Source organism: Schistocerca nitens, chromosome 3 (genome assembly GCF_023898315.1).
Source record: "Schistocerca nitens isolate TAMUIC-IGC-003100 chromosome 3, iqSchNite1.1, whole genome shotgun sequence".
Classification (NCBI taxonomy): Eukaryota; Metazoa; Arthropoda; class Insecta; order Orthoptera; family Acrididae; genus Schistocerca; species Schistocerca nitens.
In genome coordinates, this window is record NC_064616.1 from 287,992,386 (window position 1) to 288,019,654 (window position 27,269).

Here is a 27,269-nt window from a genome sequence, read left to right on the forward strand (position 1 = left end):
GGATAATAACACAATAAACTATGTTCATTGCTCCGCAGACAGTGTAACGTTTCTTATGGTGAGCTACCGCAATAAATATTACCGTCGCCTATTACTTACAAGGGAACCTCCCCATCGCACCCCCCTCAGATTTAATTATAAGTTGGCAGAGTGGATAGGCGTTGAAAAACTGAACACAGATCAATCGAGAAAACAGGAAGAAGTTGTGTGGAACTATGAAAAAAATTAGCAAAATATACGAACTGAGTAGTCCACGTGCAATATATGCAACTTCAAGGGTACTGTGCAGTAAGGAGCGCCGTGGTCCTGTGGTTAGCGTGAGCAGCTGTGGAGTGAGAGATCCTTGGTTCAAGTCTTCCCTCGACTGAAAATTTTAATTTTTTGTATTCAGACAATTATTATCTGTCCGTCTGTCCGTCCGATGCGATCACTTTTTTGGGAGTGATAATCACATCCACAATAAAAACTAAATCGGGCAAGGTAGAAGAATCTTTTTACCCATTCGCCAAGTGTACAAGTTAGGTGGGCCGACAACATATTCCTGTCACGTGACGCACATGCCGTCAACAGTATCGTATAGAATATATCAGACGTGTTTTCCTGTGGAGGAATCGGTTGACCTATGATCTTGCGATGAAATGTTTTCGGTTCCCATTGGAGAGGCACGTCCTTTCGTCTACTAATCGCACTGTTTTGCGGTGCGGTCGCAAAACACAGACACTAAACTTATTACAGTGAACAGAGACGTCAATGAACGAACGGACGGATCATAACTTTGCGAAAATAAAGAAAGTAAATTTTTCGCTCGGGGGAGGACTTGATCCAAGGACCTCTTGCTCCGCAGCTGCTCACGCTAACCACAGGACCACGGCGCTCCTGACTGCACACCGCTCTTGAAGTTGCATATATTGCACGTGAACTACTCAGTTCGTATATTTTGCTGATTTTTTTCATAATTCCACACAACTTTTTCCTGTTTTCTCGATTGATCTGTGTTCAGTTTTTCAAGGCCTATCCACTGTTCCAACTTATAGCTAAATCTGAGGGGGGTGCGATGGGGAGGTTCCCTTGTTAGTAACTTATAGAGGCAAACACATTTTGTGAAACGCCCTCTATATATTATGCCTTACACCACAATATTCATGTGGGGTATAGATCGTATAAGTATGTATTCATTGATACGGATGATTCAAATGTCATGTCCCATAGGACAAATGAGGTGAACCAGAACTCCACCGACAAACTTTCAGAGATTCATTTTCTTGTTCAGTAGATGAGATGTATTTCACAGTAGCGAAGATGAAGAAATGGTCATAGCTCGTAAGGTATCGATCTTAGAGCCCATGTGTACCGGATGTTTTTTTTCTTGTTTTGGGCCATACTACGACCTCTCAGTTTATGGAAAGCAAAGAGCCTGCAGTAGGAGAGATTTGCTTCACGCAATCGATGATAAAGAAGTTCTCATAGTTTTTGAAGTATGCATTTTGGAGCAAATTTTTACGACTCGTTTGCCTCGAATGATCGTTCCTATCGTATCACTGAATACTGACCATTCCTCCTGGGACTTCCTGTATATATAAAAATAATACCTACTTGATTCAGACTTGCGCCTATTTCCTTCCACATAACCATCTTCACTAGATTTTTTTGACTGCATATTGGGTGCGGTTCCACGCACCAAATCAACGAATGTTTCGGTTTATTTCGAAATTTCTCACACTTGCTGGACGCGTTCTTTGTAGAAAATCAGAACTTGGCAACTAATCGCGGCGAGCAACAGGGTTTTCGTGGGAAGCTCAGGCGCTGTCACACTGGGGCCCTGCCACAGCGTGCAGCACAAGCTGCAGTTGCTGCCCATGCGGACTGGCCGCATTTGACTGGGCGTTAACGAAACGTAATCTTAGCCCTTACGTCAGACAGCTTTTACATGTCCACTTGTGTCGATGTTAATGCGAAGTGGAAACGTCAGGGCATCACTACACCCAATTATCGTTCAGGCAGACCATTTCGAGAGTGGAACAGTAGAGAAGAAGCTTAAAGATGGTTCGATGAACCCTCTGCGAGGCAATCCACTGTGAACTGCACAGTAATCATGCAGATGTAGATGTAGCAACCGCTGAACCCACTCGTCAGATTCCTTTGGGAAACATAAGGATGGAGGTATAGACCGGACGTCCCACCTACATGCAATAGGGGTGGGAATTGAAAAATTCCAGGTCTGTCAGCAGAAGACTGCAGTCAGCTCAATACCTAATAAATATTTCCGTACAGTGTTCGTTCAGGTCAATGTAATTGATCGATCTTTTCTCCTTTGAATCTATTTAACGACTGAAGTCCCATTTTGAAGATATGCACGTATGGCTATCACATCCTTTGTAATGGGTTCAAAACGTTTTCTTCGGCAAATAAATATCTTTCATGAACGACATCATCTTAAAATCACATCTAAATCAATATTTAATTTATTAAACCCTAGACATGTTCGTGATAAATCCATTATCAACTGTCAAACCAGAATGAAGATAAGTCCAAGAAAACAGCTATTTATACATTAGAGCTGAGGCTGAAGACACAGCTCAAGTCCAAATCGACTGCCATAAACGTGTAGAATTAACACCTGTGAGTTTAGAGTGTGACTCAGAAGTAGCTGGTTCGAATACTGGAGTGTAAGAAATTTTCCCCACCAGTGTTTGGCCGGTAAGGGGAGGAGAGACGCCTGCCGCTGCCCGCCAAGGTGTTGCCTCGCCCTCTCTGTGAACCACGTCCGTCGCTCCAATTCCGTCAGAAATGTGTTGTTATTGATCTCCCATGTTCCTCAAGACATTACTGTTCTCAAGGTGCGTAGATGTTCATTCTGAGAAGTTGTCTTTATTTTGAATCTCGTAATAAATAGCTGTTATTCAAAGTGTTTGTGTCACTTCAGTTAAGTCTCACTCCTCAGTAAGATCTGCTTCACTCCTCAGTAAGATTTGTCACCCACAAAACATATCTGGGAAGCGATGGGGAGGTGTATATTTTCCTAACTCCTGCTAACAATCTTTATGAAATGGCACAGCATGTGTTTAGGTGTGTCAACAAACTGCTCAGCATGACATTTTGAGGATGTTTTCTTCAGTGCCACAACGAATACAAGAATGTATTCGTGCCTGTGATGGTCACACCTCATACTGATGGTGATTATAAGCACTACTTACTTAACGCATGAGATACGCCAGATGCTGCATTGTCTTCTGACGAAGGCTTCGCGTAGGTAAAATTTTTCATACTTTTAATCATCGCAGCACGTCCGTTCATTAAATGCACTTCAGTTTCTTCACTTTTTAAATTACAATTTGTGCTCTGTAGTAACTAGAAATTACTGCTGAGAATCCAGATTTATTTGAACTGTGCTAATGTCGGCTAAATTATCCTAGAACTATGATTAAATGAGCGCGAGTGCGACTGAAGAGATTCTGTAAATGTGGAGTTGGTAAATGGTGTACATCTATACGATCTTTCAGTATAAAAAAAGAAGTCCTCTCGAGTGGTATAGCTACTGCAGCCTTTAGAGGCAATGGAACCAAAGACTTTGGCAAAGGGAAGAATTTGATTTGTTAAGGATAGGTTTCAACCCTTATCATCACCCTTTCACATCCGATGCTATGTTACATTAGATGACCATAGCTAATATGAAGTTCCTCTTTATCGCTTCACACTGACGGAACTGTCCTTACCACAGCAACATGTTAATACAGTCTCACACTCTCTTCAATTGCCAATGATAGGGATAGTGTCATTGATTACATTGACGAGAATATCATTACGTTTTCTTCGTAAATGTAAGTCACAGATGGTAACTATAACTAATGATTTTAACCTTCGTCACACTAATTAACACACGACTGTAAGCAACTGATGTGGATTAGATAAGTCAGTAGTGAGCAGGTAGTGTTAGGTAGTCGAAGTTGTGTCACGAACTGCAGTGGATCGATGTCCCTAAATCAAGTGTTCAATAAATTCTCCGCAAAGTTTTAAAGAATAGAAAAGTGCGTGCAAAGTTCGTCCCGTACACCTTGACTACCAAAAAGAACAATGATGCGTGGACACATGCCGATATTTGACTGAAATGCAAGCCGCGAACAATTTTTTCCTAAAAAAGATCATCACCGGTGACGAGACTTAGTATTACCAGTACGAACCTACCACAAAACGACAATGTGAAGAAATTCACGTAAAGGGTCAACGCTTTGACGACATACCCAACATGCAAGGCAATTGACTGGCGAGTTGAACAACATCCCACACAATGACTTTTCTGATAGCATGGTCGTTCTGTGGGCTGTACTGGAGTGGAGGGGAGACCATGTAGAACACGTGAATCGTTAAAACCACCGTCTTCCTATTCTCTATTTCTTATTAATAGTGTCTAGAAACTTTCTGGACATACGTGTGTGTGGAGTCGTACTGCTGTCGAGAAGTTAGAGAATAATGTTTCAGTCTGAATTTCGATTAACATTGATTACATAAAGGCGACTCATTTATGCACGAAGCAGTACCTTGCTGCCTGATACCTCCTTACAGAATCTTCCTGTAACTGCCTATAGTGATTAATCTCTAAGAGGATTATATTTCGTAAAACAAAAATAAATTTACTCGAAAGTTGAGAGCAATATTGTCATAGTAGTCTACACAAAACTGTCACACGAAAACAAGGTGGTCTACAAGTCGCTTGTACAAATTATACATACCAGAAACCTGCCTGTTTGAGATTGAGACGATATTTAATGGGGTGTGTGGATAGCGGACTGCTTGTGTGAGTTTCCATTATAGCACGTCACGTATTTCATTTGTATCGCTGACATTGTTTCACCCAAAATTAGATTGTGATGTGTTTTCTAATGATTTCTTATCGCAGTCAGCAAGCTGGGCTGCAGCGAAAAAGCGTAGAGTGGCCGTTTCCCACAAACAGAAAAAACACTCCACAACTAAAAAAGGACGCAAGTGGCTTATGGCTCAGTGGAGAAAGAAAAATAATAATAATGCTGAAGTAGAATATAATTTATCCGAAGGCCTTGGGTTCGATCCCTGGTTATTATTAAAACCCTTATTTGTCAATTATCACTACTTTCATCTTTGTCAATGTTTGTTAATGTGTAAAATGCCATGTTGCACGGTGGTAAGGAGTTAACGTTATACTGCAGGTCCCCCTAAAGCTGACTGGGAGAGTTAATTCAAAGGTCGGAGGAACTAACTGCACGCCACTTCCAATCGAACCATGGCTAGTAAAGCACTGTGGTGCGGAGTGATGACAGATTTCCTTCAGGCGTCAGCAGGTGGTCGTGTACCACGGAGAGGTGGCCGAGCTTGGGGCGAAAGTCTCTGGTACGAGTTGTTATGCGATGGAGACTGCTTGCCGTTTGTGTACCAAATTGTAATATTTTGCTAACAAATAAATCCAGTTCCAGGCAACGGCCGCATACGAGAACCGAGGAATAAAGCACTTAACATTTCGTATTTTACCACGAGTTCTAATTACAATGACTCTGATATATTGCAAAATAATCGTTAGCGTTGTGCTAATCCGGTAATCTGGAAAAGGGCGAAAATTCCACAGAAGCTTAAGAAAATGGTGGAATTAAAATTGGCACGCCAGATTTATTCAGCAGTAGCACCTGGTTTGTATCGTATTACTGGATTTGGTTTTTCACTTTCATTTAATTAGTGCGCGTTGAGCGTATAGGTCTGAAAGATATCACACCACCTCTGATTTGACATGAAAATGTATATCGATGACAGTAGTGGAACATCAGTGTTAGGAATAGTTTAGATGTGAGAATGAGTTATCTATACAGCGAGAGTCGGGATCCTGCCTCTAATAAATTTTACTTAACAGATTACCTTTCTTCTTATGAGATGATCATACCAGAAGACAGGTGCCAAAGAGTTACCCATCTGTGTAAAGACTTTCATTACAGGCGATGAACACAGTTTCTGCGAGACACGAAGAGAACAGAATTGCATATATACTGATAGGCCAAAATACTATTATCATCTGAATAATTGCATGTTTTTCTACTTTTGGAACGCAGTACGGCAGCGGTGGTTCTTGGCACGGTTTAGCAAATCCTTGGTGGTTTCTGTAAATAAATTTCAACAGATGTCAACACACAGCTCACATAAATTCCATAAGTTACGGGCCTATTGTTAGCATGGAGCCAGCGCCCGATAGCGTCGCGGGTGTGCCCCATCGATTTGATCGGGCATATTTGGTGGCCAAGACATCAATGTAAGTTCACACTACTGCTCCCCAAACCACTGTAGCACAATTCTGGTCTAGTGGCATGAACAGTTATCCTGCTGGATTATGCCATCGCCGTCGGTGAAGACGGCAATTATGAGGGTGATCGGTAATAATGTTCACGAAGTCCATAGCTGCCATGGTGCCTACCATAAAACGATCCGTGTCCTTGGCATAGTGCATGTTTTGAGCAGTCCTACGTTTGGATGATAAAGGCGTATTCCGACACGACATATCTGGCGTTTACAGAACCGTGACTGATCCGACGAGGCGACGTTTCCGTCGATCAGTGGTTCAATCTCAATAATCCCGTGCCCATTCCAATGGTAACTGACGATGTCATTCGGTCAACATGGGAATATGTAGGAGACGTTTGCTGCAGAGCTGCATATTCAACAACGTGCGCTGAACGGTATGCTCCGAAACACATTGTAACGTATAACGTGGCAGTGTGTAACGTACACTACTGGCCATTAAAATTGCTACACCAAGAAGAAACGCAGATGACAAACGGGTATTCATTGGACAAATATATTATACTAGAACTGACATGTGATTACATTTTCACGCAGTTTGGGTGCATGGATCCTGAGAAATCAGTACCCAGAACAACCACCTCTGGCCGTAATAACGGCCTTGATACGCCTGTGTATTGAGTCAAACAGAGCTTGGATGGCGTGTACAGATACAGCTGCCCATGCAGCCTCAACACGATACCACAGTTCATCAAGAGTAGTGACTGGCGTATTGTGACGAGCCAGTTGCTCGGCCACCGTTGACCACACGTTTTCAATTGGTGAGAGAGCTGGAGAATGTGCTGGCCAGGACAGCAGTCGAACATTTTCTGTATCCAGTAAGGCCCGTACAGGACCTGCAACATGCGGTCGTGCATTATCCTGCTGAAATGTAGGTTTTCGCAGGGATTGAATGAAGGGCAGAGCCACGGGTCGTAACATATCTGAAATGTAACGTCCACTGTTCAAAGTCCCGTCAATGCGAACAAGAGGTGATCGAGACGTGTAACCAATGGCACCCCATACCATCACGCCGGATGATACGCCAGTATGGCGATGACGAGTACACGCTTCCAATGTGCGTTCACCGTGATGTCGCCAAACACGGATGCGACCATCATGATGCTGTAAACAGAAACTGGATTCATCCGAAAAAATGACGTTTTACCATTCGTGCATCCAGGTTCGTCACTGAGTACACCATCACAGGCGCTCCTGTCTGTGATGCAGCGTCAAGCGTAACCGCAGCCACGGTCTCCGAGCTGATAGTCCATGCTGCTGCAAACGTCCCCATCTGTTGACTCAGGGATCGAGACGTGGCAGTACGATCCGTTACTGCCATGCGGATGAGATGCCTGTCATCTTGACTGCTAGTGATAAGAGGCCGTTGGGATCCAGCACGGCGTTCCGTATTACCCTCCTGAACCCACCATTCCATATTCTGCTAACAGTCATTGGATCTCGACCACCGCGAGCAGCAATGTCGCGATATGATAAACCGCATTCGCGATAGGCTACAATCCGACCTTTATCGAAGTCGGAAACGTGATGGTACGCGTTTCTCCTCCTTACACGAGGCATCACAACAACGTTCCACCAGGCAACGGCGGTTAACTGCTGCTTGTGTATGAGAAATCGGTTGGAAACTTTCCTCATGTCAGCACGTTGTAGGTGTGGCCACCGGCGCCAACCTTGTGTGAATGCTCTGAAAAGCTAATCATTTGCATATCACTGCATTTTCTTCCTGGCGGTTAAATTTCACGTCTGTAGCACGTCATCTTCGTGGTGTAGCAATTTTAATGGCCAGTAGTGTAATTTGGGACCACTCTGTCCAATGGGCAAGTAAGATTCACTTCAAAAATAATGTTATTTATAAAGGGCTAACGAAACGATGTTTTCCGTTGACACAGGGCGTCCCATGAAGTACGTGATGAGTACTGACTCAAACTAAACGTTTCGAAAGGGAAACTACAAATATCTGCCGCAATGCCAGAGAAATTACGTCTGACGACTCTTACGAGAGAACCGTGTATATAAAAACATAAACGCTTTTATTAAAATGTTGTTTTGAGGGATTGAGGGGAGGGGGTCATGAAAACCCCACACCTCACAAACACACACACACTCCCATATCCACCACTGAACGGAACACAAAACTTCAAAACGAAAGGAATGCACAATGACGTGCCGTGTGTTACAGTGTTTCTACCAACTGGAAAATCTGTATATTTGGGTGACAGCGTGCAGATAGCCGAGCGAGGCTCGTTTCACCATCAATTAATTCAGCACAGAAAATCCAATAACGCCGTGAAAAAAAAATTAAAGCTACCTGCTGTGCCCCGTACGCATCAATTCCGGACATTTTATTTATGGGCACACTGTTGCACAAACAATAATTGCGTGACATTGCGAATTCCATCGAAGTATAATAAACGGATTAACTTACGAAAATGAAGCTCACATATAAAGCATTGAAGAAAGAAAAACGTTTCCCATCAATCGTTTTTGTTTCATGAATGAGAACGATTTGTTGTCTAGAACGAGAGATATCCCTTCACCCACCTCCATAGCCGAAGCCACAAACGCCCTGCAGGGAGCAGGCGCTATACTTGGAGCTTGACTAAATTTATTTCGTCCATGTACCATTGGTCTTTTTTTCCATACCTGAAGCTGTTTATGAAAGAAAGCAAATTAAACAGTTAATTTTATTAACATCCACTATGCTCGTTGAAGTCTTACAGCCTTTTCTTAACGTGTGATACAGCAGTTCACATTTATAAACGGTGAAAACGAACTCCACCGACAAAATTCAGAGATTGTTCAGGGATATTTTCTGAGTAGTTCGGTGTCAGGTAGCCGTGGTCTCCGGTGGCTCGTTAGAGTAATAACGTAATTATAGTTTACTGCGCTTACGACTCCAATTACCTTTGCTTTTGAGAAAATGCCTTCGTAACAGTGAAAGAGCCTGTAATATGAAGTCACCAAAACGTACAACACAAAACAGAGAGTAAAGTAACAAGCTTCAGATGCAAAAGAATGTTTAATGCAACACCTCAGCATAGCGTCGTTGTGCCGTCCTTCAATTTCATTCAGTGAAACCTTATACGAGGTGTGTATCGGCCAACTCTTCCTCAGAAAAGCTATCCGTACTGCTGTGTAAAACTGTTAACGTACAAGTAACGCTGCCAGAACAACTAACACTGCCAGAGACAGAACAAAACAATAATAAATGCAAGCTTCAGGGTGAAGAGTGTTTCGCCATTAGTATTCTCAGCAGCATGTACTGTAATTCGAAACAACGGAAGCATGAGCTTGGAAATATAATTTACGATTTTACAGTGAGGCGCTACAACAACAGATATTGGGCTCATAAATCAACACCACCACCTATGGAGCCATTTTCAAAGCTAAGCAAGTAACAGAAACTCATTACCAGAACGCGACTGGTACCAAACATATCTAAGTATCCCCACTATTGATTTCACGTGATCTGGATGCTGCTTATCGTCACTACCAGATATTTCTGAAACCTTTCCAGAAATGTTGTAATTCCAATTCTGAAACTTCCTGGAAAACTGAAATCGTGTGTCACACCGGTTATCGAAACTGGGACCTTTGCATTTCACAGACAACTGCTCCACAGACTGGGCCATCCAAGCACCGCTCACAGCCCGCCCTCACAACTTTTTTTCTGTCAGTACCTCATTTCCTAGTTTCCAGACTTAACAGCAGCTCTCCTGCATACCTTACGGGACTAGAACTCCTGGAAGACAAAATATTGCGGAGACATGGCTTAGCTACAGTCTGGGGCATTGTACGAGTATCTATAACGAATTTTAACTACGCAGGGCTGCGATCTGAAATTTCCTGCCAGATTAGAACTGTACCGGACCGAGAATCGAACCTGGTGCCTTTACCTTTCGCCGACCCATCTATCTCTCGGCAAAATCGCCTTCATCGGTGTTAGCTTCTGCCACTATTCTATATTTTTCATTGTTATTCCATATAGGTTGCTGAAAAGTACATACGTCATCCTAACCGATGGGTTTCCATCAGTCTCAGCGAAAGTCCTCGTCTACGTTGTTTGAAGTTGTGAATCTCCTCTTAAAGTGAAATAAAATAGCGCTTAAATGTTTTAATAACCGGAATTCTTGAATATCTGTAGCACTCCAATTACTGCTTGAGTCTCTAGTCTCTCTCACAGACCAAAAGCATACTGCAACGGAAGCATTGTAACACAGAACGTTAAAGTCACTAACTCTCTTCTGTAGATTACATAAAAGAGAGAAAGGGGGCGAGGGATTGTGATGATAGTAGTTTAGTCGTAGGTTAATGTATCGACGTTATAATGCCGGTGAAGCAGGTCTGTATATCGTTCGCAGACGCTTCTTTCAATACCTATGTTGAATTTCAAGGTGGGCCCTGAAGTCTTCAAGATCGGAATTAGTACACGAAGTGCCCAGCCAGCCATACTTGCAGTAAAATTTGACTGTCAGGAAAAATCTCCAGTCCGATTCTAAAAAATGTAATGCGGTTGTGCGAGGGGCCGACCTGGTGATGTGAGCCAGTTTTTTCTACCGACGCAAGAAGAGATGTCCGATAGTATCGGGAATTTGACAATGGCTACAGAGCGGGCTGTGTGCAAGATAGACTCAGTTTAACTTCTCAACGCGTAAACACGGTGTTAGTGACCGCTTCACACCACGTTGATTGTATGAAGGCAGACATCAGTAGATGGAATATGTTGTTCCACAGCCTGGTAAAACTGTACTGTAGGAACTTGGTTGCTTGGGAGTGTGGAGTAAAAACAAAGCATTGCAAATGAATGGCGAGGAGCTTCGAAGTACTCCCTCGCCCAGTGGGTTCAGGAGTTTGAGTAGATGACAAAGTATTCTGGTACAACATTAGCAGCGACGTCTGGAGGCAGCAGTGGATCGATTTCCTCGTGGAAGGATGCACAGAAGTGTTTAGTTATGCTGTCGTTCGCATTAATGTTGATTTTGCGCGATCTTCTGAGAACAATCGCCGTAGATTGGACTCCTAATTTTTTAAGTCCAAGTATTCCTAACTTTCTGGATGTGGCAAGACTTTGAAAGATACTGTGAACATTGTATTGCCAGACGAACCAAGATGTTGAGGTCAGGGCTTGCTGTGAGTTCGCGTTAGGCAAGGGCAGCGCTGTTGCTATACGCTGCAGTCGCGTAAGACAGTACTGCTTCACGAAGAACACTTTTTGGAGGCGACAGTGGTACCTCATGGTCTGCCTACGTGAGATGGCTTTTATGTTTTGCACTTCAATGCGCCAGTTGAACCTTTTTTTTTTTTTTTTTTTTTTTTAAGCATTCTGCGACTTAACTTCTGAGGTCATCAGTCGCCTAGAACTTAGAACTGATTAAACCTAACTAACCTAAGGACATCACACACATCCATGCCCGAGGCAGGATTCGAACCTGCGACCGTAGCGGTCGCTCGGTTCCAGACTGTAGCGCCTAGAACCGCACGGCCACTCGGGCCGGCAGTTGAACCTTATCATTTCGTTTGGGCTGGCAGTAATGAACATCCCCAGATGGTTCCAGACGTCAACTCTTGGAAACCATCGGTGTTGTAGTTAGTGTGGGTGCTGATCTATTAGTAAGACTGCACATTTTGTGTATTCAAGAATGTACACCTGTACTGCTGTTAATTATCTAGAATCTGTTGGGCGAGCTGTGTGTGTTTGTCTTCGTGGTATATCAAGGTGACATCACGTCCTTAGGCTCAGACAACGTTTTTGAGGCCCTATGGGAAACCTCCAAGTTCCCTACGGAAATATACAACCATGCCGTTCATAATTGCTAAAGTATTGCCGGCGCAGGATTTTGTGCAAGAACTGACCTCTCGATAATGTCCCATGAACGTTCGATCGGATTAATGTCGGGCGATATGTGTGGCCAAACCATTCGCGAGAAATATCCAGAATGTTGTTCAAACCAGTCGCGAACGACTGTCGTCCGTGTCATGGCACATTGTCATCCATTAAAATTCCATCATTGTTTAATAACATGACATCTACGAATGGCTGCAAGTGGTCTCCAAGTATCCGAACATCCAGAGGGCCCATTCCATTCCTATAGGCAGCCTACACCATTATGGCGCCACCACTAGCTTGCAAATGGTTCAAATGGTTCTGAGCGCTATGGGACTTAACATCTGAGGTCATCAGTCGCCTAGAACTTAGAACTACTTAAACCTAACCAACCTAAGGACATCACACACATCCATGCCCCACGCAGGATTCGAACCTACGACCGTAGCAGTCGCCCGGTGCTTGCACTCTGCCTTGTTGACAACTTGGGTACATGGCTACGGCGGGTCTGCGCCACACACGAACGCTGCCATCAGCTCTTGCCAAATGAAATCGGTAGTCATCTGACTACGCCACGGTTTTCCAGTCGTCTGGGTTCAACTCGATATATGGTCACGAGGCCAGGACAGGCGCTGCAGGGGATGTCGTTCTGTTAGCACTGGCGCCGATCGTCTGCTGCCATAGCCCAATAACACCAAATTTCGCCACAATGTTCTAACGGATACGTATGATGTCCCATATTAGTTCCTGCGGTTATTTCACGCAGTGTTGCGTGTCTGTTAGCACTGACGAATCTGTATAAAAGCCGATGAAATTTGGAGCTCTCGGCACACTATTGACGCTGTGGACTCGGAATATTGAGTTCCCTAACGATTTCCGAAACGGAATATTCCATGCGTCTATCCCTAACAAACATTCTGCATTGAAAGTCTGTTAATTCCCGTCGTCCGGCCATAATCACGTATGAAACCTTTTCACACGAATCGCCTGAGCACAATGAGAGCTCCACCAATATACTGCCATTTTATATGTTTACGCGGAACTGTTGCCATCAGTGTATGTGCATATCACTGTCCCATGACTTCTGTCAACTCGTTGTAGATTGGTGCCCAATAGAGTGTGGTGGAGATGTCGTATCAAGGGTTCTATGACGGCTGCGAACAAACTAACGGATAAACAGCAACCCTGTCGAAGTTCTCTTTGAAAAGAGATTGGATTCGCGAGAGTTCCAGCTATTTTTAATCTCGAGAAATCGCGACTGATACATGAGGCGATGAGGTCAGTCAAGGAGGAGTTGAAACCGAGAACAGCCATTATGTGCAATAGGTAAACATAATCTATTCCGCCATATGCTCTTTCTACGTCTAGAAATGCGATGGAAGCCGTGTTCGATTGCCAGGACATTTATATGAAATACCTACAGGGTGTTACAAAAAGGTACGGCCAAACTCTCAGGAAACATTCCTCACGCACAAATAAAGAAAAGATGTTATGCGGACATCGGTCCGGAAACGCTTAATTTCCATGTTACAGCTCATTTTAGTTTCGTTCTTCCACCTACGCTCAATGGAGCACGTTATCATGATTTCATACGAGATACTCTACCTGTGCTGCTAGAACATGTGCCTTTACAAGTACGACACAACATGTGGTTCATGCACGATGGAGCTCCTGCACATTTCAGTCGAAGTGTTCGTACGCTTCTCAACAACAGATTCGGTGACCGATGAATTGGTAGACGCGGACCCATTCCATGGCCTCCACGCTCTCCTGACCTCAACCCTCTTGACTTTCATTTATGGGGGCATTTGAAAGCTCTTGTCTACGCAACGTACCAAATGTAGAGACTCTTCGTGCTCGTATTGTGGACAGCTATGATAGAATACGCCATTCTCCAGGGTTGAATCAGCGCATCAGGGATTCCATGCGACGGAGGGTGGATGCATGTATCCTCGCTAACGGAGGACATTTTGAACATTTCCTATAAAAAAGTGTTTGAAGTCACGCTGGTACGTTCTGTTGCTGTGTGTTTCCATTCCATGATTAATGTGATTTGAAGAGAAGTAATAAAATGAGCTCTAACATGGAAAGTAAGCGTTTCCGGACACATGTCCACATAACATATTTTCTTTCTTTGTGTGAGGAATGTTTCCTGAAAGTTTGGCCGTACCCTTTAGTAACTCCCTGTATAATGAGCTAGACTGGTCATCTCTGATCGCTCGTCAATGCCGCTGTGTTGGTGCGATTCCGGACACGATAAAGTACGTCTCACTCTGTTATTAAGAGCGCGCTTCAGCAATTTGAAGTCGGAATTTAACTAAGTAATCGGCCGCAGAACTTTCACGGTCACAGCTTTCGTCGTTTCCGGAATCAGTACTATGATATAGTGAAGCCGTTCGTTAATGATTTCTGCGAAGAAGTCACTGATGAGGAGCCAGCAGCGTACATAAAGCTCTACCGGTAGTCCCTCCCCGCCTAGAGATTCGCGCCATTGTGCCAGTTTTCAAGTTGAGAGCAATTCCTCTGTGTATGGTTCTATTTTGTTCGTCGGTGATTTTTGTGAATTGATGAGATGCTCCTAGCCATGCTTCGATGTGTGTAAGGTCCATGATTCCTTTAGAATGCAAAGCGATGTTGTGCTCCGTAATGAAAGCTTTCATAACAGCCTGTATATCGTGTTGCGTGCCCATGTCATCGCGTACAGTGGTGATTAAATGAAAGCTGGCCCGCTGTCACTCTTAATCACGTGGTGAATGGATGAGGGGGTGTACACGTACGGTCAGCATAGTTCCAGACACGAACTTCAAAATCTGCGGGAATTTGACGTACTATACCCGTGATCCTTGTTTTAATCCGTTTGATTGCAGTTATATTTTGGATAGAACGCATGAGTTCAGAATATTCTATCCGCTGCGCCAGTCGTCTCATACAATCTGTCTTGATTAGCTGCACCGGTTTCTAAGCAGTTTCTCAGTTTCGCGTTAGCGTGTCTGGTGCACCAAAGGACGCCTGACTGCAATTTTGGTCGCGCATCCGAGACCGATGACCCAGTTTGCTCGACTAGCTCTTCGAAGTCTGCTGCGTGTGCTAGGAGGCTTCAGTCGAAGTGTCAGAGCCCTCAGGCAAGTGTCGTACCAGTAGGTGGAAAGCAGTATGATGTGAATAACTGACAGGCAACATCTCACAGTCCACGATACTTGCAGGAGCTCACTTTGTGCATAGAAGCTGTCAAGAGAGCTGGCTGAAGTCACTAAGAGGTACTCGTGTGTATAGGCAAAGGTAATCACTGTCAAACACCTTCGAGGGCCATTTCCGCTGCTAATGTACGAAGTTAAATCGAATAATTATAGAATGAGGTTTGATCGTCTTTAGATATCACACAATTGAAATCTCCAACCAGAATTACCGGTGCACGCACAGATGTTGAAAGCTGAGTCATATGGCCGTTGTAGAAGTCACGCCGCTCCACTCTGCAATTCGTTTCCGAGGAAGAATAAATATTTATCGATGGCAGGTAGCGCAACCGAGTGGCTATGCCACTCCCGGAGGAGAGAAGGATCTGCAGGGTAGATGTGAATCCTTGCTTGAACATCTTGATAGTGCCTACGTCGGGTCCAATATTGGTAACTGCGTAGTAGACTGTCGCGGCTGCCAGACTGTATTGGTGGCTTCTTGAAGGAAGGTGAAATCTACGTCAGCAAAATACTAATATTGATGGCAACTTCAAATACTGGTATCAGACGTTATCCGGTTGGGATTTAAGGTGGAAAAATTGTTTGTTTGCTTGGGGAGATTCAGTTAGCTCTCACAAGGGAACCTCCCCATCGCACCCCCCTCAGATTTAGTTATAAGTTGGCACAGTGGATAGGCCTTGAAAAACTAAACACAGATCAATCGAGAAAACAGGAAGAAGTTGTGTGGAACTATGAAAAAATAAGCAAAATATACAAACTGAGTAATCCATGTGCAAGATATGCAACATTAAGGAGAATGTAAGCTGAGGGGCGCCGTGGTCCCGTGGTTAGAGTGAGCAACTGCGGAATGAGAGGTCTTGGGTTCGAGTCCTCCCTCAAGTGAAAATTTTACTTTCTGTATTTTCGCAAAGTTACGATCTGACCGTTCGTTCATTGACGTCTCTGTTCACTGTAATAAGTTTAGTGTCTGTGTTTTGCGACCGCAACGCAAAACCGTGCGATTAGTAGACGAAAGGACGTGCCTCTTCAATGGGAACCGAAAACATTTGATCGCAAGTTCATAGGTCAACCGATTCCTCCACAGGAAAACACGTCTGATATATTCTATACGACACTGGTGACGGCATGTGCGTCACATGACAGGAATATGTTGTCGACCCACCTAACTTGTACACTAGGCGAATGGGTAAAAAGATTCTTCTACCTTGCCCGATTTAGGTTTTCTTGTGGATGTGATAATCACTCCCAAAAAAGTGATGAAAACACAAGAGTTTGTCACATAAACTGCAACAAATGAATGCAACAGTTTCACAGTCGCACAGTTTTCCCTGTGCTCTGTCAAAACATATGTTTTTTACGTTTTCAAATGTTTCCGTTTGTAGACCGTAAAATTGTGCATATGTCCAAGCAAATCTGAACATGCCCTGGAATTTTGGAGAGCGAAGTTGATTATGTGTGAGAGCCTGAACTTTGATAATTGTCTGAAAATAAAAAATTAAACTTTTTCCTCGAAGAAGATTCGAACCGAGGACCTCGCATTCCGCAGCTGCTCACGCTAACCACGGGTCCACGGCGCTCGTAAGCTGCCACTTTCCTAAATGTTGTATACATTGCGCATGGACTACTCAGTTTGTATACTTTGCTTATTTTTTCATAGTTCCACACAACTTCTTCCTGTTTTCTCGATTGATCTGTGTTCAGTTTTTCATGGCCTATCCCTGTGCCAATTTATAACTAAATCTGAGGGGGGTGCGATGGGGAGGTTCCCTTGTCAGTACCTTCAGCACAAAACTTTTTTTGGCTAAGGTTCGAGACTGACCGACTTACGTCGGTTCGGCGCTCTGCTGTTAAGGTACGTTACCATGTGTTAGTTCCATCGGAGTCGGGGACACTGTAAACCATTCTCATCATGTGTGCCTTGTCCAACAGCGGCCAGGTTCTGCGTGAATGGTACCTACGGGACCATATACGATAGCTCTGTCGACTGCATTAAAAAATAAGAGTCTATTTCGCCTATCGAAGAAGCGTTAGTTTTCACTGCTGAACTAAACGGCCCACTCACATTAATGCCACGACCTATCAAGAGCCTGAATAACCACCTGTTGCAGCGCTGACGTGCGGGAGAGAAACACTGAGGTTCTGTAAGGTACCGGCGGGGTGTGGAGCCATGCCGACTCCAGCGCCGTGGTCATCTGCGCTAGGTATCTAGGTTGAGCATCCATGGTGCCAACAGCCTGATCTAGGTGGTGCCGCACATTCCTACTGGGTCGAAATCCGGGGAGCTGGTGGCCAGCACAGTACGGTAAACTCATTCTGGTGCTCTTCGAACCACGCACGTAGACTGCGAGCTGTGTGACACATTGCATTGACAAGCTAGTAGATGCCATAGTGCTGAGGAAAACTACAGTTAGGGGCGGACACGATCGGAAAGGACAGATGCATACTTGTGTTGATCCATTGTGCTTTCAGAATGGCAAGATCACCCAGGGAAAGCCACGAAATCATTCCCCAAACCATAACGCTCTTTCCTGCGGCCTGGATTCATTCGACGATTGTTGTAGGGTCGTACGCACCAACGTCCATCTGTCATTGGTCATGAGCCGTGTTCGGATAGCCTAATGGTAAAAAAAATGGTAAGGTGTCAGCTCGCGATAAGATGGAAATCCGGGTTCGAGTACCGGTCCGGCACAAATTTTCACTGTCGTCATTCCATTCTACAGCTGACGGTTGTCCATACTCGCAAATGCGAAAACGTTTCATATGTATAGTTACAGTCGGACACTAAAGTCTACATACACTCCGATTTGGTAGCATGTAGCGTACAACCTGGATGCACAGATGTAGACGTGCAACTCTGTGGATGCGTCCAAGTCCACAATAACATAAACAAGTTCTTCAGGCCGGTATCGAGCACTGAAAGCATGGTAGATATAACAGTGTTTATTTACTGAAGTCAACATACACTTCCAGTCCGTCGTTAGTTACTAGAGAGACGTTGCAGTGTACACAGTGAAAGTAGTGTGGTTTGTTGATATAATAGACGTGTTTTGCAAGAGATAATTCGATCGCGTAACATGGATTCAAAAAGAACCGAAATACCAGTGGAGGTGAGGAAATATATTATTGAGCTCAGTAAAAAGGGCTTTCCACTGCTGAAAATTGGGGAAATTGTTAGATGGACCATGCAAGTGCCCAAACCGTAATACGACATTACAGGGATCGAGGAAGTGTAGAAAACAAAGCTAGATGTGGACGGCCACCAAAATTATCTAACAGGGAGCGCCGACACATCATTAGAAAAGTGAATGCGGATCCCAGAATTACAGCTACGGAGTTGGCATTAGATGTCGCAAATACTAGTGGAAATAATGTTCATCCCATAACAGTACGAAGACTGCTGCACAATCATGGATTTGAAAGTGGAACAGCAAGGGAGAAATCGGTCATAAGCAGGGTAAATGAACAGAAGCACCTATAATTTGTAACTCTGCACCGAAATAAAGATTCCACATTTTGTAATACAGTGCTTTTCACGGATGAGAGTAAGTTTAACATCTTCCAGTGTGATGGACAGCAAAACGTGTGGCGGAAAAGGAATGAAACTTGGAAGAAGAGAAATCTTGTTCCATCAGTGAAGTATGGTGGTGGAAATATTGTTGTGGGGTGCTGCACGTCTGGAGATGGAGTTGAGAATTTAGTATTTATTGAAGGTATTATGGATAAATGGAAGTATCTCACCATCTTATAGGAGAATCTGAAGCAATCTGCGGAGAAACTGGGACTAGGAACAGACTGGGTTTTTCAGCAAGACGATGACCCCAAGCGTACTGCCATTGCTACTTTACAATGTACTAAAACAGTTGCATTCGCCTCCCCAGTCAGCAGACATTAACCCAATTGAACATCTTTGTGGAGAGCTAAAGCGTAGGATAAAAAAACACATCAAAAGAAAGATGATTTATAAGCAGCCTTACTGAAAGAGTGGAGTAACTTTACACCTGCGTACACAAAAAGTTGGTGGAATCTATGCCTCGATGTTTGGAAGCTGTGATCGAAGCAGAAGGTGGCAATACAAAATATTAAATTTGGCCTGAAAGTGAAGAACCCTACAGTTCATGTTTACTTTTGTACCTGACCGCTGTTTCATTTGTATGCTCAAGATGTCAGTATGTGGAATTATTATTAATTATACAGTACATATATTGTTTCTCAGTTCCTAACATGTCTGTTTATGTCACAGAAAGTGAATACATAATATTTTCTTGATTGATTTTGACTTCAAGTGTTATTTTTAGGGTGTGTGTAGACTTTAGTGTCCGACTGTAGTTCTTCTATAGGTTACGATGAGTGAATATGCGAGTGTCAAAATATGACTTACATGGCCATATTTTTTATTACATTGGTTTAAAAGCTTAAATTACACCGCCACGAGACTGTCGACCTTAGTATTTGAAATGGGTCTTAACAGACGGACAGTCGGACAACAAATGGGAAAAAAATTCATGTGATATAATTACAGTTTAAAAATTTCGAATTTTTCCTTTGTTTTTATTTGCAAAACCTTGCTTCTTGTCAAATTTTATGATTCTGTGTCAGGGGAAGTATCCTATAGACTCAGTTTTTTTTACACTGCGAAACAACAGTAGGCCTTAGTACTTAAATTCCAACGTATACCTTTATCCGTTCCTAACGAAAAGGAGTCTGAACAGTCGGATAGACAGACAGACAGACGAACAAAAAAATAATTCTGTAAGCGTTCCGTTTTTACCGATCTAAATAACGTAAAAATCAACTGTCCCTCCGGTTCCGCTATAACAACAAATCTCTCAAATTTTAGACCAGTTATGCAGGTAATCTGGCAAGATTTAAGTACTGTTACCTGAATGAAAAGCTCTGCATCAGCTATGGTCGGTCTTTCACATTTCTCCACGTGTAAACCTAGCTTCTGTGTTGTGTGCTATGTTATACAGCAGTTCATCAGACCGTGCGAAACATTACAGAAAGTCGTAGATACATATCCCTAGTATATCGGCAAATGTACAATGTTTAGCTGCAGTTAAGCCCAATCAAATATACTCATCACTTGTTTCATGCTGTAAGGGAACTACTGTCGACACCCTTACTAAAGATCGATATTAGTTGCTAATTTCCGGTAGCTGCAATATACCTCACCTGCTAGAATGTCCTGGACGCTACATTTTCAAGCCAACAGTCGGGGACTCCCAGACAGACTGCACATGCCGTCTAGACGTTGGAGTGAGTCAGTCGGTGGCTAGTTCTCAAGGGTGAACAAATTTTTAGAAATAGTTTGTAAGTGCTGCAAAGAAATATTTTAGTCGTGATGGAAACTGTGTTCAAAGAAAATAATTTTGTGAAGCTAACTGTAAAGTATCGTCAGTTATGAGGAGTTTGAAGATGACGGCTTGATATGTGTATGTCAGCCATTAGTAGCACATGGTAAACTAATTTCTTTACAGGAGACCACGTATAAGATTCCGATATCTGAAGAGGTCATAAGCAATTTCGAATGAAATGATCGTATGGCATTGTTGGCCGGGAGGTCCCATTCAGGTTTGGCCGCGAAGTGCAAGTCTTATTGCAGTCGACGCGAAGTAACCAAACAACTGAAATATCCTTAATGCGAACTTCACGAAAGAAACTGACTTACGTGGCGAAGCAGAATGAGTTATTTTGAACTGAGAGAGACAGGTTAGGGTCCATAAACTTACTTTGTCTGAAATAAACCTCTGTTTAAATTGCGAGACTTTTATCATTTCAGGACAATGGTTAAATTTAATTCAATATAGTCTAGGATATAGTGCACTGGGTGATTTAGTCGCATGCTTCAGTTCAAAAGCAACCCGCGTTTCTACTGTAATGAACTCCTTTTTTTTTAATCGTCCGATGGCGGCAAATTTAAGTGACCATTATAATTCTTGAAATAGATAAAATGAGGGGGTGGGGGGTGTACCAATGCGACGCCCATTGTTACCGGCAAACGTCAGATTATTTCTTGTTACAGACAATTTTTTCTTGTTTAAAGTAGAATTATTTTTCGTCGTTTCGGTAGAGAGGTCCAGAACTAGTCTAGTGCTATATTCGGTTTAACAATATCATAACAGTGACAGAAAAACACGAAGAACGACCAGCTTTCTAGCAGCGACTGAGTAGTGCTGCTGCAGTGCCAGCACGGTGAGATGAGATGGGACAAATCGGGTAAGAATGAAGCAGTGAAAAACGATTATCGATCTTTCGGTGTCGAAATCCCGGACAGCAGTAGTGACTGATCGAGAAAAGAACGCATAGCCACACAACCCTGGAGAGTATCACTTTCAAGATATTTTCGCAGAGCGGCTTAGTTTTTCATTATACTTTGGGATAAAAAACAGCTAGTTCCAGTACCATCTAAGTTGCACCAAATAAAAATGGGGAATCGACTGGGCGGAATGGGTCAAGATGCCGAAGGATGGAAGCTATTTAACCCTTCTACTAATGGAATATCAGGAGCACTGTAGTATTGATTTTGTAAAATGGAACAAAGGGATATCGAAGCCGCAACACTGGGCAGTATACCTGGTAACCAAATGGATCAAAAGGGATCTGAGCGTATGGCTAAAACAACAGCTGTAGTAGCTCGGGAAGGAATCTGAGGAGGATACAACGAGGAGGAAAGCTCATCGGAGATTCTAAGTTGGGATAGAAATGATGAAAGAGTCGGAATGGTCTATTGATTGCAAGTAGATTAATTACTGTTATAATCTGTTCAGTTAGACTACACAGTTGCGTAGCTCTATTTCATTGGTCTGTAGTGAATTAGTAACTGTAGGGTCTGTAGCGATTCATATTACAATTATTTTAAGGAAAATATTCTAAGGTGCGTTTTGAGGATACTGCACCTAAATTCGAGAACTAAATGGTATATCTGAACGTAAGTGTTAAATGAGTAGTACACCGACATCATCTTATACGTAGGAACCTAAATGGGCCTGCAAAGACTCGAAAGCTGCCAGTCCACGCAGGGTCATTTGGCAGTGGTTCAGTGTAGCTGTAAACATAAACGTAGATAACTGCGTGATCATCAGTCTTGTGAAATTAAGAGTTTGCTGACTACCTTTTCAATGTGGTAAGGACAGAAGGATTTCTTTCATTTGTTTAATATTGTTGTTCAATATGAAACACTTGTTGTTTTATAATATACGTTGAATGTAGCACTGAAACAAAATGTGGAATGTAGAGAATATAATTACTTGCCTTTTAATCGTAAGACGAGGGGTCAGTGATAACAACGTGTACAAAAAAAAGAAAAAAATAATAATCACCTAGCACTCACCACATCGGTGAACATTAGTGAATATGGAGAAATAGATGAAAGAAATAATTAGTCACCTAGATATATTTTCATTCTTTCGTACATTATGAAAACACGTTATCGGTTGACTGAATTTTTTAGGCAAGAAACAGTTAAAAGGTATCTTTATAACTAAATATTGGATTTTTTATACCATCAAATAACTTGATAGTTACTTAATTTTAGAAGAGGCTTACTAGGGAGGAATATATTAGTATTCGGTTATTAGCATGTTAAAATTCTACGCTAATTTTCTGCAGTTAGATAGATAAATCGTGGATATTAAAACATTTATTTCAATAAGGATGCATTTAGTACGGTATCACGGTAGTTGTGGAATATTTACTCACGGCAGTAGTATACTTACATCGTGCTTTGACGATTTTCTTGTTTGTTGGTTCCCAGGTAATGTATGTAAGGTCTTCAGAGAGAGTGAAGTGTCGGTGGTACTGCCTTCCGTTTGGCCGCAGTTTGATCATGGTAGTGCCGTTCATCATATACCGCAGGCAGTCGGAAGCTGCAACACAATACGACAAGCGCCTTACTTTCACATGCTTGCTACACACACTCAAGTTTAAACTTAGTGAAGATGCTTTGTCTGTGACTGCAAGAACCTATGTAAATAATGCCGAGATCTTTGATAGCCGTTCTAATATTGAGACGGGTATGGACGAAATAGATAAAAGCTGTAGAATAAAAACGTAACATTATCCGAAAAGAAACAGTAAAACCCGTTTGTAAAAAATGTGACAACACTTAAAAAATCAGCAGATCAAGATAAAAAATAATATACCAAGAAAACTGATTTGTTAGTTATGTAGTTAGTTACATGTTGCATAGATCATTTGAAAGATTCTTTTATCGAAATGATGTGGGACGAGTCAGTATAGAGGACATGTAACGTTAACCTTAATGAACACATTTTTATTTCTACTCCTGCAACTGCACTTGAAAACCAGTTTTTTCGGGATTTTCACTGGAACTAAGAAAAGCCGATGTATCACAGTTCGTCCCGTTTGTTTCCCACGCGAAGGAAGTAGAACACAAAGACGCTAATACGGATACTGCACAATGCAGTACATTCTCGATAACGTATGTACATGTAGAATCGCATCCCATTGAGCCCACGGAGCGTCGCCTCTGGAATGAGGTAACCCGTCTTTCTCATAATATGAATATGTAAATCATTAGCGTATGGAAATAAGTACAGTTTGTTGACATCTTCATTTCTTCATCACATACAGATGAAATCGTGCATACTGCACTTGTAGCGCAAATAAGACACTTTATGAAGTGTATGAGTTTTCCATTTTAGGCTGTCATCAGTTTAAAAACCGAATTCTATATACTTACAATTTCATAGCCTTTGTGTATTACGGCGCTCTATTACTTTTTTATTAATTTACTTAACCTGGGAAGATTAAAAGTGAAAAGACTATCCACTTGCCTTAAAACCATTGATGGTGTAGAAGCAACTTTCTAGGGAGGGGGGGGGGGGCAACCACACCTCAGAGACATTGTGAATATCAATAACAACACTCAACGTTCGATAACCATTTAAATTATCATAAAAATTATAACAATTAAAAAGTAAAGAATCATGAGGTGCTTCCAAAAGCCACATAGCTATATGAAGCCGCTTTATTCGCAGCTAATATTTTCATAATGTAGATAGACGATTATGGAGTTCCAGCTTCCGGGAAGTCATCCACCTTAAGATTCAAGCCAAGATGGTGGGCTGTCACAATAAAATTGTCAAAATGTACAAAGCGTGACTGTTGAATGTGCCAGGCCGGATAACACCTCGTAGGATAGATTATAAGATTCGGTAGACACCAGCTGTATAAAACCAATTAAGTAAAACTTAAAATCCCGTATAATGTGTGTACTTCGACCGCAATGATAACAGGTCGATGTACTGTCAAAACAGCTGGCATGGGCTCGCAGGTACAGCTACTGTTGGTGGCCTCCACGGGTTGTCTTAAAGACTCCTTGGACATTCCGCATTGATCTACAAACAAACTGGGCAACTTTACTCATGAGTTGGCTATGGGTACGTTCAAACACAATAGCTCCATGCGAATCAGTGGACTCTTAAGAATGTGACCAGTATTTCGCCAAGAGACTTCATTAGCCAGCTGATTTACCAAGGATAGTTTATCACTAAAATTTTCCGAGACAGCTTGCCCTCGCGTATGCTTTCGTTTGTTCTCTTTCTTCTTCTTTTTTGTATCGGCATTTGGTCATCGCCATACAGCCATGCATTGCATTTTCATAATACCATTCTTAAAGCGTTTTACTATGCACGTCATTTATTTCTATTCTAATTAAAAATAAGGTTTTAATAAATAAGTGAAACATGACACCGGTAGAAACTACGCATAAAGCAATTACATAATAAATTTAAAAAAAGAAAGTAAATAATATACCATCATAAAAAGTATCTACACTTCATGTGCTTCTAGGCGCTACAGTCTGGAACCGCGCGACCGCTACGGTCGCAGGTTCGAATCCTGCCTCGGGCATGGAGGTGTGTGATGTCCTTAGGTTAGTTAGGTTTAAGTAGTTCTAAGTTTAAGGGGACTGATGACCTCAGATGTTAAGTCCCATAGTGCTCAAACCCATTTCAACCATATTTTGCCTGCAAAACAGTGGTAAGTTCAGGTAATGATGATAGAGGTTCATAGCCACCATGCACCCATCTTTCCAAAGAAGACCACAAACGCTCAGTAATATAAAAATCTGGTCACTGAGGTGACCAGCCGCGCGGGATTATCCGAGCGGTCTCGGGCGCTGCGGTCATGAACTGTGCGGCTGGTCCCGGCGGAGGTTCGAGTCCTCTCTAGGGCATGGGTGTGTGTGTTTGTCCTGAGGATAATTTAGGTTAAGTAGTGTGTAAGTTTAGGGACTGGTGACATTAGCAGTTAGCTCCCACAAGATTTCACACACATTTGAACATTTTTTTGAGGTGACCAGTAGAAATGCGACAGTTCATCTTCATTGTCACAAAACAAGTCCTGGGCTATGCGAGTTGTGCGATCAGGGGCTCTGTCGTCTTTGAGCACAATATCACCATTCGGAAACAAACATAGTACCATGGGATTGACCTCATCAACCAAATTGTCCACACAATCCTCAGCAGCAATGCGACCTTTCAGTATAACTTGGGGCTCATGCCTTACCACGATATGGCTGCCCAAACCACTACAGAACCCCCGCCATAGTTACGGTTGGGACGTAAACTCTGTCAGAATTTGGAAACAGTGTGAAACAGGACTCTTCCGCCCAGATGTCATTTTTCCATTGCGCAATAGTGCAAGTTTTATTGTTTCGGCACCTGTTTCCTGTTACGGGCATTTGCGTCAGTGATGACCTTGTGCTGCAATTCCCTGCTTATTGATCTCCCTTCGTGTTGCATTGATGCTGACAGGGTTAACGAGTGCGACATTCAATTATGCAGTGAACTTTGGAGCTATTGTCCTCTTACTTTTCGTCAAAATCCTCTTCAATGACCAGTTGTCACGATCATTCAACACACAATTTCCTCTGCGTTGTGATTTAGCGAATGACGTACTTCCGTTTTCTCAATATGCGGTGTAAATTTTCCAAACGCTTACTATTGAAACACCGAATTTTTCAGTTACCTTAGTGACGGAAGCACCCACCATACGAGCACCAACAAGTTGCCCACGCTCGAATTCTCTTAGCTCGCATGTACTGCACTCACAACTACACAAAACACTATTTAACCACAATTGGCACTTTAAACGTATTGAGGACATCGCAGAGGTGCCGTTCGTGGTAAACAGCGCAATGCCTAGGCTCGGCCACCATCTGCATTTACACTACTGGCCATTAAAATTGCTACACCAACAAGAAATGCAGATGATAAACGGGTATTCATTGGACAAATATACTAAAACGGACATGTCATTACATTTTCACGCAATTTGTGTGCATAGATCCTGAGAAATCAGTACCCAGAACAACCACCTCTGGCAATAATAACGTCCTCGATACGCCTGGGCATTGAGTCAAACAGAGCTTGGATGGCGTGTACAGGTACAGCTGCCCGTGCAGCTTCAACACGATACCACAGTTCATCGATAGTAGTGACTGGCGTATTGTGACGAGCCAGTTGCTCGGCCACTATTGACCAGACGTATTCAATTGGTGAGAATCTGTAGAATGTGCTGGCCAGGGCAGCAGTCAAACATTTTCTGTATCTAGAAAGGCCCGCAACACGGTCGTGCATTATTCTGCTGAAATGTAGGGTTTCGCAGGGATCTAATGAAGGGTAGAGCCACGGGTCGTAACACATCTGAAATGTAACGTCCACTGTTCAAAGTGCCGTCAATGCGAACAAGAGGTGACCGAGACGTGTGACCAACGGCACCCCATACCATCACGCCGGGTGATGCGCCAGTATGGCGTTGACGAATACACGCTTCCAATGTGCGTTCACCGCGATTACGCCAAACACGGATGCGACCATCATGATGCTGTAAACAGAACCTGGTTCATCCGAAACATGACGTTTTGCCATTCGTGCACCGACGTTCGTCGTTGAGTACACCATCGCAGGCGCTCC

General features: G+C 42.9%; 1 protein-coding gene across 1 annotated transcript in view; it reads right to left on the minus strand.

Moving 5' to 3' along the window:
• The window catches only part of LOC126249183 (inactive phospholipase C-like protein 2), a 703,636-nt gene extending 679,790 nt beyond the window's left edge, over positions 1-23,846 (minus strand). Inside the window, exons 1-2 of the mRNA XM_049950838.1 lie at positions 23,759-23,846; positions 23,046-23,195 (exon numbers count right to left, since the gene is read on the minus strand). Coding sequence (XP_049806795.1) covers positions 23,046-23,195; positions 23,759-23,846 — 238 coding nt within the window. The remainder of the gene's footprint in view (positions 1-23,045; positions 23,196-23,758) is intronic.
• Between the last annotated feature and the right edge of the window lie 3,423 nt (positions 23,847-27,269).